Source organism: Capricornis sumatraensis, chromosome 1 (genome assembly GCF_032405125.1).
Source record: "Capricornis sumatraensis isolate serow.1 chromosome 1, serow.2, whole genome shotgun sequence".
NCBI lineage: Eukaryota > Metazoa > Chordata > Mammalia > Artiodactyla > Bovidae > Capricornis > Capricornis sumatraensis.
In genome coordinates, this window is record NC_091069.1 from 68,472,624 (window position 1) to 68,487,452 (window position 14,829).

The window sequence follows — 14,829 nt, forward strand, 5'->3', positions numbered from 1 at the left end:
GTGGTATTCCGTCACGTGTGTGCCTGTGTGTGTGTGTGTGTGTGTGTGTGTGTGTGTGTGTGTGTGTGTATCCCATCCTGTTTATCCATTCAACTGTTGATGGACACTTAGGTTGCTTTCATAATCTTGGCTATTGTAAATATCGCTGCTATAAACACTGGAGTATGTGCATCTTTTTGAATTAGTGTTTTTATTTTCTTCAGATATATACCTTGGAATGGCATGTGTTTTTATATCACCAAACAGAACAAACATTATTTCAGGGAAATCTAAATTCCACCAGCAAATGAATCTGAAATAATGCCCCAAGCAGTAATTACTTTTCCTTTCTGCCAATAGAGGGCAACAAGAACAAGCTGTTTGATGGGTGGTAGTATTTATAACCTCTTGTCTGTCAACAAAGTTCAAGAAAGTCAGTGTTAAACTTGCAACAAACGAAAGCAGTGTGTATTGAATCTGTAAAACTTTAGTAGGAGGAATTCCTGTCTGGTTCCTCTGCCTGCAGCCTCACCTCTTTCCAATCCCCTCACTACTGTACTACTAGAATTTTCTTTTTAAAAGAGAAATCTGATACCATTCACTTGTTTGTTTGGGTTTTTTTTAAGCTTTATTTGACTAAGACTAGCTCTTGAGTATGATATTTTGGTTTCTTCATAGTATGACCTCAACTTTCATTTCCCACTCGTCTCCACCCCTGGGAAACTACGTTCTTTCTCCACAGAAAGCTATTCATGACGCCCGAAGACACCGTGCTCTTCTGTACTTTGATATGTTACTTCTGTTTTCCTTCTACCTGAAATGCCCTGGACTTTCCCTTCCCACTGAACATCTACTTTTTATTCGAGGCCTGGATAAAAGGTCATCTCTCTGTGCAGCCTTTCTTTGCTTTCCACTAAAACTGAACCTTGTTTCTTCCTCAAGTACTACCCATCACACATTGCACTGTTTAAGAATAATCACTTTGTCTGTATTTCCTAGCTGACTGTAAGGTCTGTGAGGGTTCATGTATCATAAGGAAACATCTTATTCACCTCTGTATCCTCAGTGCCTGGCTCATAATAATTACTCACAATGCATGTTCACTGAATACACAAAAGAAAAAGAACTGAACAGAAAGCTCTCATAGTGGACAAAACCTGTTGAACAAAATTTTAGACTGACATTACAGCTGAGGCATGTGGGTGGTGCTTTCCATGAGTTTAGGAAGCACTTGATGTTACTAAAAGATTATTTTTGAAATATATAGAGTTTTTTTGGTGAATTTTAATTTTTCCACAGCTTCTTAGTGGCCAGGTTTTTTGTTTTGTTATTTTGTTTGTGGTATTTTGTCCAGGTGCGGGTCCTTTAGTGCAGAAGTACAGGGATATTGTGTTATAGTTTGGAGAAATCCTGGAAGCACCAGGTTACTTGATTTCTAGACCAGGTGGAATTCTACTTTTTTGCTTCTCAGGAGACAAGGGTGATCTACAGTCTGTGTGTACTTGGCACACTCAGGCACTGATTTCAGTCTCATTGACGCTTTGATGCTGAGATCAGCATTCAGGAGTGCAATGAAGGGAGAGCAAGCATTCCTTTCGTGGTTCTACCTCAGACTTGAGCACCAGAGTATGTTAAAAAACACATGATATATATACTGGTAAGTAGACACAGATGATGTTTTGTAGAGGTGGTCATTGCTATACCATCTGCCAGGTCCTGCAGTTGGTTAAAAAAAAAAAAAAAAACAAGAAGAAAAGAAATTAGTTTGGCAGGATTTGCTCTTCACAAAATCATGTTGATTTTTGCCAATTCTATGTAATTTGATATGCTCTTGCAAAATGAGTAAGAGCAAAGTGTTTTCACATCAAGCTACAGGAAAAATATGGCCATTGTTCTTATGACCTTAGTTTAAAAAAATGTAAGTATGAGTAAGATAGGGCCATGGTAAACAAAAGATAAAATGAAGGAGATGCAGACAGATGGGTAACTAATTCAGAACTACCAAAACTCAAAAACTGTTCGTAGCTGTAATGTAATTGATATACTATTACCATGTCTCAAACTAAAAAGAAGGGGCATGAAATCTAAAGCCTTCTGGGATCAAAATATGCTCAATTCAGGACTAGAAAATTTAATTTTTCACACTTACATTAGTAAATTTCTACAGAACAAGTAACAGTTACATACAAATAATTTCTTCCTAATTTAGAGTCAAAGTCATCATAGGATTAATGTATTAACTATAGGAGCTCTAGTTGGTATTATCTACTAACTATTTCAGTCATTACCATGTTGATTTCACAAAGAATTTGGAAGATGCTAATTAAACTTTGTCAGATATAAGTAAAGGGTATAACTCTGATTTGTTATCCATTTTGCTTTTATTAAACAGAACGATGACTAAATGATTTCAAATGAGGATTCATTCTAAATGTTGAATGAATAGGTTTTAGTGCAAGTTGGTTTGTGTATAGTACTTCTGCTTTTTACTGTGAGTGAAGGACGCAGATAAGAGACAACACCAGTGCCAGTGCCCCATTGTCACATTAATCTTGCTATTTTCTTTTAAAATAACATCTCCTAATAAATTAAATTTCCTGCTACATAAAAGTCAAGTTCTTTAAATGAAAGTTATGAAAAATTAATTATCAACTAATTTATTCATTCAACTAATATAGAGTACATACTATGTGCAAGACATTGCAGGATACTGATACTATATATTTGTTAGTCTAAAAAAAGAGATTTGGTTTATACTTTGCATTAACATATCTTATATGTCAAATGACATGCCACACATTTTATGGCATTTTATTCTTAACATCTTAACATATTTATTCACTCCCTCATGTTTCATCATGGCATGGCACCAAAGATTCATTTGATAAGAATTGCCAACTTGTATGGCTAGTCAAGGCTATGGTTTTTCCTGTGGTCATGTATGGATGTGAGAGTTGGACTGTGAAGAAGGGTGAGCGCCGAAGAATTGATGCTTTTGAACTGTGGTGTTGGAGAAGATTCTTGAGAGTCCCTTGGACTGCAAGGAGATCCAACCAGTCCATTCTGAAGGAGATCAGCCCTGGGATTTCTTTGGAGGGAATGATGCTAAAGCTGAAACTCCAGTACTTTGCCCACCTCATGAGAAGAGTTGACTCATTGGAAAAGACTCTGATGCTGGGAGGGATTGGAGGCAGGAGGAGAAGGGGATGACAGAGGATGAGATGGCTGGATGGCATCACGGACTCGACGGACGTGAGTCTGAGTGAACTCCGGGAGATGGTGATGGACAGGGAGGCCTGGCGTGCTGCGATTCATGGGGTCGCAAAGAGTCGGATACGACTGAGCGACCGAACTGAACTGAACTGATGGCTATCAAAGAATCTAAAGACATGGTTCCAGGTGTTATCCACATTTTCCACATGCAGCTCTGTGCCAGAGAGTCACATCACCTGAGTTCTCTTGCTCTCTGCTTCTCATGGGGTTCAGCAGTGGGGATCATTGGCCAGCAACATAAGTGAGAAAGACAGAGGTTGGGATATTCTTTCCCATTTCTTCTTCTGCAGCCTGATGATTTCAGTAGCTCTGTTCTCTGTGGACACAGTTCCTGTCCAGTGGTTCCTCTTCCAAGACGACAGTCTTTCGGGGTTCCAGAAGAACAATTTCCTCCTCCCCGAACCCTTTGGCAGAGGGGTAGAAGCCCTCCTGGTATTGCTCTTCCCTCGGTGCTTCTCCATCCTGGTGGTTCACTTAACTCTCCACAGCTCTCTAAGCCATCCCTTCAGTAAATTCCCCTTTTAACCACTTCAAAGGTAACCCCTCTTTCCTGCTGAGACTCAAGAGAATGCCCCCCAAATAATTTTATATCCAGGGGATTGGTTTCCAATGGTAACATGATGAGAGAGAGAAAGCTGTTTGAGCTATATCCGATGCACTGGAATAATGGAATTCTGTTTCCAAGCAACTTGTAGACAAACTCTTCCACACTTCCAGAATATATATGCAATAGAGTTGATTATTCAGAAAGTTAATGACTTGACTGGAAAAAATTCAACCCTGTTTTTTATTTTCTTTGCATCCAATATAAATAAAGTGACTGCTAGTTTACAGGGGACAAACTATGGCCTGACAAAACCAAACCTTTATTTTCCGCAAATAAAGTTTTACTACAGTGCAGCAACACCTGTTTCTTTTGCGTAGTCTATAAGTGCTTTGTGCAGCCATGGCAGAGAGGGTACTTGCCACAGAGACTTTATGGCCCACAAAGCCTAGAATATCTACTATCTGACCTTTTACAGAAAACTTTGCTGACCTTTGAAATAGTTGATTGAATGATATATTTGTCATTTTATTTATTTTGGCCTCATTTGGATACTTCTTTGAATCTTATAGTCCATATGCTATCTTACACACACAGTAACTCAATCAATGTTGACTAATAAAGAAAGTGAGAATACACTGACCAATATAGAACTCAATCCCAGTTTTGCTTTAAACCCAGAGAATTCATTTTTATTCTTTTACAAGATTTATTAGCCAAGTTTTAGATATGGTTACAGAAATTTGGGGGTTGATGTTTTAAAAATTGGTAACCTGGTAGTTCTATACACTTAACATATGATGAATATCATTATTAAAATTTTATTTGAGTTCCATTTATTGAATAATTTAAACTGAGATACATGTTCAAATTTTGATCATAGTTATATTTCCTAGTGGTGTTTTGAGAGTGGTACAGTTTTTTAAAATAATATGAATTATATGCAGAAATGTATTAACTTCTGAGTGGTAGAATTATAGGCTTGATTTTTTTTTTGTTTCATTTTTTTGTGTTGTTGATTTTTCCAAATAGGACAATGAAATGTATTATTGATAATTTTAAAAATATGGAATATGTTTAGTTTCACATAACTGAATATTTCATACTGCTTTTTTGGTTTGGGAAACAAAAGATCTTTACAAAATTCATGGAATAAAATTAACTCTGAGAATTCTTCTGAAGCTACTATTTTAAGAAAATATTCAACTGGCATATCTCAATTGAAAATTAGAAAATAAAAATATTCACATTAAAATTTTTTTAAGTTTTGCATGAATTTTAACTTTAAGCAGCAGAACATCAAATACATAGTCTCTTATATTTGCATATGCATTTTTAACACATCTTCCTACTGTCATTTGACAGAAGGAAATAAAACGCTTTCATATTTCCTCATTTGCAGTGTTCATCATTTGTAATTCATATTTTTATATGAAAGCAGACCTACATTTTTTTCTATGATTAGAAGTATTTGTTTTAGCCCTCATTTATTTTCAGCAGCCTCAGAGCACTACTGGTACCTTATGTGGAATTGACTTGCTGATTTACCCCAAAGGGAATGCTGTGTGACAAATTCAAATGACTCCCTAAAATGGTATTATTATACCCAAGAATAGCCAGTTTGTGTTTCTTTTATCAGAAGGTCTTAAGCTTTTGTGTCACGGTATATAATTTATCAATTGTATTTCTGTGGTCTTCCTCCACTGTGAGGGTACTTCCTGCCACATGGAAGTTTTGTCTCTTTTATTAATGCTCCATCATTTGCTCTGACACAGACAAGTTCTTTCTTAACTAAGTATTGCTAATGTTTGCCTCTAAGATCATAAAGATTTACCATCAGAATAGGAGAGTGATTTTTTTCCACCTTTTAAAAGTCCATTTTTATAAAATTTTCCCTTTTCCATACATGTTTTTATTTTCTCCTCTGTTTATCAAGCTTCTATTTGTTTGCTGTCTTTCCATCAGTAGCATCTTAAGTAGGAATGAGTCATCACCACCTATTGCACAGATTCAAGGAATTAAAGGAGGGGGAGGAAATCATACAAATACAAGGAACTGAACACATGCTATGACAATCATACCCTGGAAATACCTGACAAGTGACCATTAACTTAGAAGATTATTTCATGTCAGACCACAGCCAAAACATTACACATTACTTTTAGGCACATCACAAATTCATAGACTTTACTCATAGGAGAGTCCATCAGGTTCTCACTCAAAAATTATTACTTCTTTCAGACTGTTTTCACAATCTGTGAATTTCCTGCAGATAGAAAATTAGTAGCTGCAGATTTAAATGGGGACTCTTGATAGAGTCTCAGCAACAAAAATGAAGAGCCAGGAGAGAAGATAGGAAAACTCTTCAAAGTAAAAACTCAAAACATAGTTGTCTGGGACCTGTGAGGACAGGTCAAACACCCTCATACTTCTAAAGAGCCTCTGAATATATTGTTATATTAAAAGCATGACACAATATTTTAGGTCAATTGCAATGACATATTTCTTTAATAAAATATCCATTTCTGTTCAATAAAGCTTAAACAATAATAACACCTTTCTACAAGATTTCATTAAATGATAACAAATGGAAAACAATTTGGGTATTGGAGACATATCATCATATGCTAAGAAATGAAAGATTGCATGATATTTATGTATCCCTCTATGTTTTTCCTTGAGGGAAAAAAATTATGGACTTTGGCAAAATCTGTCTTGAAAGCCATGTGTTTTATAATCTCAGTATCTTTTCAGTTCTTCACGTTCACTGGCAAGTGTTATCTTCAGCTAATGCTTCCTCTAGGTCATTAGTTAACTAGAATAGTTCTTGGAAGTTGCTCATCTGTGAGCTGTTGACAATTGTCAGGAATTTAAACTGGTCACCATGGTTGAAGGAAGACTCTGACTCACTGACCAAGAGTTCCCATAAGAGCAAGGCACAGTCCTAAAGGCCAGGGATACAAAGATTAATAAAATGAGGTCATTCTTCAGGATTTCCCTATCTATCCAGAAGAACATGTCAGCAAACACATGCCATTCAGAGTATATTACAGAAACAAATGGAGATTAGATCATCTGCAGGCACCACTTATCCCGTGGAAGAGGAATGCTTCAGAGAAAGTGACCCTGGAATCCTGAAGGTTGGGAGTTCACTTTGTTAGAACTTAGGAATGAGCATTTCAGGGGATGGTAACATGAAATTAAAAGATGCTTGCACCTTGGAAGAAAAGCTATGACAAACATAAATGGTGTATCAAAAAGTAGAGACATTACTTTGCCAACAAAGGCCCATATAGTCAAAGCTATGGTTTTTCCAGTAGTCATGTATGGACTTGAGAGTTTGACCATAAAGAAGGCTGAGCACCGAAGAACTGATGCTTTCCAACTATGGTGTTGGAGAAGACTCTTGAGAGCCCCTTGGACTGCAAGGAGATCAAACCAGTCAATCCTAAAGGAAATCAATCCTGAATATTCATTGGAAAGACTGATGCTGAAGCTCCAATACTTTGGCCACCTGATACGAAGAGCTGACTCATTGGAAAAGACCCTGATGCTGGGAAAGATTGAAGGCAGGAGGAGAAGGGGACAACAGAGGGTGAGATGGTTGGATGGCATCACCGACTCGATGGACATGAATTCAAGTAAGCTCTGGGAGATGGTGAAGGACAGGGAAGCCTGGCGAGCCGCAGTCCATGAGGTTGCAGGGTCAGACATGACTGAACAACAACAAGCATGGAATGTAATGATGAATTTGTGATGGTTCACCTTGTTCAGAATACAGCATTAGGGCATTTGAGAGGAATCATTGTAGATAGGGCTTCCCTTGCGGCTCAGCTGGTAAAGAATCCGTCTGCAATGTGGGAGATCTGGGTTCGATACCTGGGTTGGGAAGATCCCCTGGAGAAGGGAAAGGCTACCCATTCCAGTATTCTGGCCTGGAGAATCCATGGACTGTATAGTCCATGTGGTCACAAAGCGTTGGACACCACTGAGTGACATTCACTCTTCCCTGATAGTTCAGTTGGTAAAGAATTCACCTGCAATGCTGGAGTCCCCAGTTCAGTTCCTGGGTTGGGAACATCCCCTGGAGAAGGGAAAAGCTACCCACTCCAGTATTCTGGCCTGGAGAATTCCACAGACTGTATAGTTCATGGGGTTGCAAAGAGTCGAACGTGACTGAGTGACTTTCAGTTTACTGATGACCAGGCTAAGAAGAGGATTCCTTTCTCTGCCCTGTCATCTCTTCCAACTTTACTTTCTTCTGCCCATTTGAGATATAGAACAGAACTACAAGTACACTAATTAGATGTCCTTAGGAAATGAAACCCGGAGAAGGCACTGGCACCCCACTCCAGTACTCTTGCCTGGAAAATGCCATGGACGGAGGAGCCTGATAGGCTGCAGTTCATGGGGTTGCTATGAGTCGGACACGACTGAGCGACTTCACTTTGACTTTTCACTTTCATGCATTGGAGAAGGAAATGGCAACCCACTCCAGTGTTCTTGCCTGGAGGATCCCAGGGACGGGGGAGCCTGGTGGGCTGCCATCTATGGGGTCGCACGGAGTCGGACACGACTGAAGCAACTTTAGCAGCAGCAGGGAATGAAACCAGTATCCAATTTTACAGCTGAGGGAACAGATGCTCAAAGAAATTAGGTAATATACCTTCTCTTTGTCATCATATTATGTTTCTCTTAAAACTATGTTTGATAATTAAAACATATATATTCTATATTCTAAGGTGAATTTAAAATCTTATTCTTTACATCAAGGGGACTTAGAGACCCTTTTGAAAAATCTTTGAGAGATTGGATTTCTTGATGACCTGGCATTTTGTTTTTAAATATTCATGAAGCAATGATGCTATTTCTTTTTTTAAGAACTAATTGACAATTCAGCCATTTTAGGTGTCCAATTCAGTGATTATTGTATATCCACAGTATTTTGTATCCATCACAACAGTCATCGAGTATTTTCTTGAAACCCACACCCCTAAATCATGAATCCCATTTCCTCCCAACCTCCCCAGACCTAGACAGACACTAATCTGCTTTCTGTCTCTATAGACTTGTTTCTTCTGGACATTTCATATAAATGGTATCATACAATATGTGACAGGCCTTTGTGACGGACTTCTTTAGCTTAGCATAATGTTGTCAAAGTTCATCCATACTTAGCATGTGTTAGTACTTCATTGCTTTTTATTGCCAAATAATACTCCATTTTATAGATATACCACATTTAATTTATTCAATTATCAGCCAATGGGCATTTGGGTTATTTTCATTTTCAGCTATTCTAAATAACAATGCCATTCTGCTACTGTATTTATGACATTTATTATACTAGCTTATGGATGTGATTAGCTTTGCAAATATTTGTCACCAAGGAGCCTGGTTCTGAGTGAGTTTATCACTTCCTGTAGTGTAAATCAAGGTGGAGGTAAAAATGGGTGCCCTTAGTACACAGGTCGTGTTATGTACGTGTAACCTGCAAGGGAAGCCTCAATTATAATAGACCGAAAGAATCTTTCTCTAGTGATTTCTAAATTGATCCTGGTCCATTCCAATCATTTAATTTCTGCTTACAAGAGGGTGGAGCTTTAGACCCTAGCCAGATGGATATGATTTTTCCAAAGTCCTTTCCTGGGGATTTAATGTTCTAAGAAGGAATGAATTCAGGACACATAATTACAAAGCACACAAAAAAAATACCTTGAAGAAATCTTGAGAAATCTCTTCCTAAGTGAAAGGAGGATAGGGAGAACTTTGGGATTTATTCTTACAGGATGTTGCAATTCAAAGACCATTAAGTTGTATATAATGTGCAGTCCTCTTTTGCCAGACAGAGAAGTTTCCTGATTGTACTCTTGAGATATTATAAAGCATTTCTAAGACTGCTGTTAAACTAGAGAATTGTGAATCGGTAGGTTTTCAAATAAGTTACTCCAGACCTCCGTCTGGTCTAAAGCTTCCTGCTTTTACAATTAACTCCTCATGTTTCTTTGTTGCATGCTTGTGTGTGTGTGTGTGTGTGTGTGAAACCTAAAGATAGACCAGGAAGCATCTGGGGCCATCTGGTTCTAAAGGAGAATCCAGATTTCTATGAGGGCTAGCTACTAAATGTAAAGAGGATAAACAATTCTATCTTAACTTTCAAGTCCTGGGCTAACCTTCAGTCATCACCATCCAAAATGCCCTTAACTCACATTGGTGTTAAACTTCACGGTGTTTTCCTTTATGAATGAAGCAGGTTGGTCTGTCTTAACACAAACCACAGTACAGGCATGAACACTTCCATGTTGTTTTTAGCCAGGCTTCTGAGAGATTACAAAGAAAAGTGGACAAGTTAGGCATATGGCAATTCTTCCTACTTGGTGCCTGTTCACTCTTGGTCTGTTTCCAAATAAGGGATTGTGATTAAGAAAGAGTCATCAAGAGCAAAGGGGAAAGACTGCTAACAACCAGGACGACCAAGGACTTGTGTACTGGCCAGGGCAATGCAAGATTCTACTCTGTATATCACTTAGCAAAGTGCCACATGAATGCATCCTAATTTTAATTAAGATAATTTGGGAGGTGCATTTATCTGCTCTCCAAAGCAAGATTCTTCCTCCTGCAACTGAAGTAAGACAGGTTACATTTCAAGTTTTTTCCCTCAAGATTCTTAATTTGAGAGGAATAATAATGAAAACACCAATAATATGTATAAAGCCCTTACTCTAGGTTGCTATTTAACTCTATTAAGTTAACCCTGTTTAACACGTGAAGAAAGTAAAGTGCAGAGAGGTTCAGAGACTTGCCTAGGCTTACACAGTTGTTAAGTATTAGAGCCTGGATTTGCATTCAGCATAAGATTCTAGGGCTCAGATGGTAAAGCGTCTGTCTACAATGCGGGAGACCCGGGTTCGATCCCTGGGTCGGGAAGATCCATTGGAGAAGGAAATGGCAATCCACTCCAGTACTATTTGCCTGGAAAATCCCATGGACAGAGGAGCCTGGTAGGCTACAGTCCCTGGGGTCGCAAAGAGTCAGACACGACTGAGCGACTTCACTTACTTACTTAGAAGATTCTAGAACCCAGGTTCTCAACAACCTAAATAAGAAATTGTGTTCTTAATTCAGTGTTATGACACATTTTTACTGCTAATTAAAAATATCATGTAAGTACTCAAAGTAGATATTTATGTAAACACACACTGAAGAACTATAATATTTATTTTCTTAAAAAAAATGTTTTTGCATGCTATTTTGTCCCAGGGAAAAGCCTTATTTTCCTTCAGAATGAAGAGGAATAACATTTGATTTTGTGGGGGAACTGTTAAAATTACTTTGATGGTTCCAGTCGTGCACAGCATTAAGATTTATGACAAATATGTAATCTGTTTATTTGTCACCCAACTTGGCTGACTTCCAAATGTTTCCTCTTAGTAGCTCTTGATTTTTGTTTGGATTTTTTTCAATCACCAAATAGTCAAACAACAATGTCTGAATCACGTTTGCTCCAGTTAGAAAATACCAACATGTTGAAAGGCAGCTTTGGTTATTTAAAACCCTACTACATTCACGTGCAACTTTGAAGAGCATGCATGCTTTCATGGACTGGATTTTTTAAAGAAGCAAAAAGAGGAAAAAAACCCTAAAACAAACAAGTTTGCGGCTCAAGTCCCTTCTTTGCTATTTACTGCAGTGAGTTTTCCTACTCCGTTTTGCTGGCGAAAGCACGCTCAACAGATCAAACTGTCCGAAAAAGGCCGTCTGCATCCCTCATGTTTAGAAGAGAGGGATTTCGTTCTCTTTCCTTCACACATCAAAGAAAGCACTCGGGGAGGAAATAAACCATAATTAGGCATGAGCAAGCGAGCAGACCGACCCCTTCCTCTCCCTTCCCCATCCCCGCCCCCCCGTGCCCTGGCAACCATCCTGGGCGCGAGCGAGGAGTCGGCCACCGCAGCAGCTGCAGCGAGCGCGCGTCCACGCCGCGCCCGTCGCTAGGATCTGGGCGGCGGCGGGGCCGGCCCGGGGTCGCGCGTACTCGGGAGCGCGCTCATGCAGCGGTTTTCTTCTCCCACAATCCAGAGGCTTGCGGCGCGGGAGGGGCGGGGAGTCGGCGGAAGGATATGGCCGCGGAGGGAGCTGCACGCTCCCTTTGACGGCTGGCTGGAGGCGCTAGTTGAGCGGCAAGGAGCGGGGTGTGATGCGGCACTGCGGTTCTGAGGCCGTTACTCCGGCTCCTCTAGAGAGGGCGGAGGAGGAGGCTGGAGCGCGGCGGTGATTTTGTGCCAGGGCTTCCCAGAGGCGCACTGAAAAGGCTGGCGGGGCTCGGGAAGCTGGGGGGTTAGGGACACTCATTCAAGCCCCCACCCCCCGGGAGGGGAAGGGGGCAGGCGGCGAGGCTCGAAGGCGGCTGAGAGATGGTGTGTGCTCGGGGGGAAGGAGAGAGTGCTGCCTGTCGTTGGTGAGGGGCTGCAGGCAGGGAAAGCTCCGTGGGTCAAATCTGTTCCATGCCCACTGGTGGGTGGAACGTGTTGAGCGGAACACTGAGGTCTAGCCTGGCGGCCGCTCGGAACCCTTAACGTAGTATCTAACGTGGGATTTCATTTAGCCCACGGTGGGATTAATTCGTTGGGGGCAGCCTCGTTGGTCTGGCTCTTCCAGGAGCTGGGCAACCTTGACGGGCTTTTTGTCTTGCTGCTCCAGCCCCTTCTCCCTTCCTCCTCCTCCAGATGCCTTTTCTCTGCCCCTCCTCGCCCGGTACAGACATTTCCAGCGCAGGCTGCCGCTCGTGGCTGCTGTCGAAGCCACTTTTCGGGATTTCGATTCGTTTCCCTCTAGGGTGTTTTTTGAGGAGGGAGAGTTTTTTTCCTCTCCACGATGGGATTTTCTTCCCGTGCCAAAGTAGACTTTCATTGATTTCTACTTATTTCTTCAGCGTTTAGTGACCAATACTCTAGGCGTTTTTTTGTGGTAGTTCCTTTTTTTTTCAAGTACATTCTCTGTAAAATGGAGAACGAGGTTTTTACTCCCCTTCTGGAGCAGTTCATGACCAGCCCCTTGGTCACTTGGGTAAGTGGGGTGTTATTTGTTGCATATTTTGCTGCATTATTTGTGGCTGCAGAGATGGAGGTGGGCGTTCGTGTCGTAATGATCCTTCTGTTCTAGGTTAAAACGTTTGGACCTCTGGCTGCAGGAAATGGGACCAACCTGGATGAGTATGTGGCTTTGGTGGATGGGGTATTCTTGAACCAAGTCATGCTTCAAATGTAAGTGCTCTGTTTTTTCTTTCTAGGCAGCTTTTTTTTTTTTAAATTGCACACTGTAAACTTAGAGACTATGTTTTAAGATCTTTGATCAGAAAAATTCAGGTGGTTTAAGAACTGCACCTTGAAAGGTGATAATCTTACGTGCCCACCCCATTTATCACAAGCCAGTAATTATACCTGTTAAAATTGTGAAACTTTAATTTTTCGTTCTGCAAATCATGTATTGTCACTTACTGTCTTCAGTGCTGAAATCCAAACCACATTGTGTCCTTTTTGATAATTTGGTAAAATGAGGAGGAGAATTAGAATAGTTTCCTGAGGTGGGGGGCTGGGGGGGGGGAGCATTTACTTTAAAGTTATGTGCATTTGGTACAGAATGTTTCTTATTAACCTTTGTGTCTAAAAATAAATGGCTCAAATTTTGAAACTGGTGAAGTAACAGATTTCAGAGAAAAGAATTTCAAATAGCAGTTCTGATTGGTGAAGACTGTTGCTGTAGGAAGTAATTTAAATGCATATAATAACTAAAGTCGGATTAGATGATTGATTGTGTGAATTATTTGATTAATATTTGGGGAATCATTTTAAGGTGTTCTTAGAGCTTGTTTTGAAATGCAGGTGATTGAAATCTTGATGACAATTAGCTAATGATTTAGTAGGCAAATCTTTGTTTTTTATATTTATAATGTTGGCTTTAAATTAAGTAGAAAAGTGTTTTTGAGGTGGCAGTTGAATATCGAAATCACATTGGTAGCTGGGTCAATGAAATAAAAACTCTTTATCATAGATATTGTAGCATTAGGTGCATTCTCAGCACATCAGTGTAGTGAATATTACAGCTGTGCTCAAAATTATGTGTATTAGCCTTATTTCTCTTGAATACTACCTGATTACAAGAGTAGTTTGAAACTTTCTATTTTAAGATATTCTTTGTGTTAGATATGTGGGGAATTTAGTGCATTATTAGTAAATGTTACCAGAGAATAAGTCTACTGTTAATAGACTAATACCCTAACATAAAAATGATCAATTCTGTATATTTTTGGTATTAGTTTTCTCTTTAGATTTTTCTACTTAAAAGAAGGTATAGTGAAATCCATAAATGACTGTTCCACTTGTAACTTCAGTCTGTGTACTCAGAGTCTTGTAGTCTGTATGCTCAGAGACTTTGTGTTGTTTTTCATATATGTGTTGATCGTACAGCAAAGTATTAAACTACTACATGTTTCCAAAAGTGTTTTTTCTTTTTGTATAGGCACCCAAAGAAATATGTTATCTAAATGTTTTTTGTTTTTTTTCTTAAGAAAGGAAAAGGGAATGTGGACATAATTATTTCCAGGGATAATAAATATATTTTGGGCAGCTTTCCCATGGAAGTATCTTTAATCTTTGAAATATCCCTCTATTTTCCAAGCAAAATGGTAGAATAATTAAACCAACTTCTATTTTAGGGAACACAAATGACAGGAAGGGTAGCCATTACAGTAGATACTCAGAACTTGTTCCCCTGTGTCTCTTTTCTCATTTGTTTTTAGACAGAAGATTTTGAGTTTGTATGTTGAACCCTAAAAAAAAGGTGTGTTCATAAATATAGGAAAATACATCAGTTTTCTCCTTTCATGGTTTTTATTTGAATGATTCTTTTTCCAAGAAATATTTAGTGGATATTTTTTGAAGCCAGAATAGTTAGCCGAGGTGCCAAAAACAGACACTTTAGCTTGTTTCCACTTTGGGTATAGTTTTATACTTAAAATATATATGTGTGTGTAT

The 14,829-nt window shown here is 39.3% G+C and overlaps 1 protein-coding gene across 1 annotated transcript in view; it reads left to right on the top strand.

Annotated features, from left to right (window-relative positions):
* Positions 1-12,799: 12,799 nt before the first annotated feature.
* Positions 12,800-14,829, top strand: part of CCDC88A (coiled-coil domain containing 88A) — a 116,920-nt gene continuing 114,890 nt past the window's right edge. Inside the window, exons 1-2 of the mRNA XM_068966069.1 lie at positions 12,800-12,862; positions 12,959-13,059. Coding sequence (XP_068822170.1) covers positions 12,800-12,862; positions 12,959-13,059 — 164 coding nt within the window. The remainder of the gene's footprint in view (positions 12,863-12,958; positions 13,060-14,829) is intronic.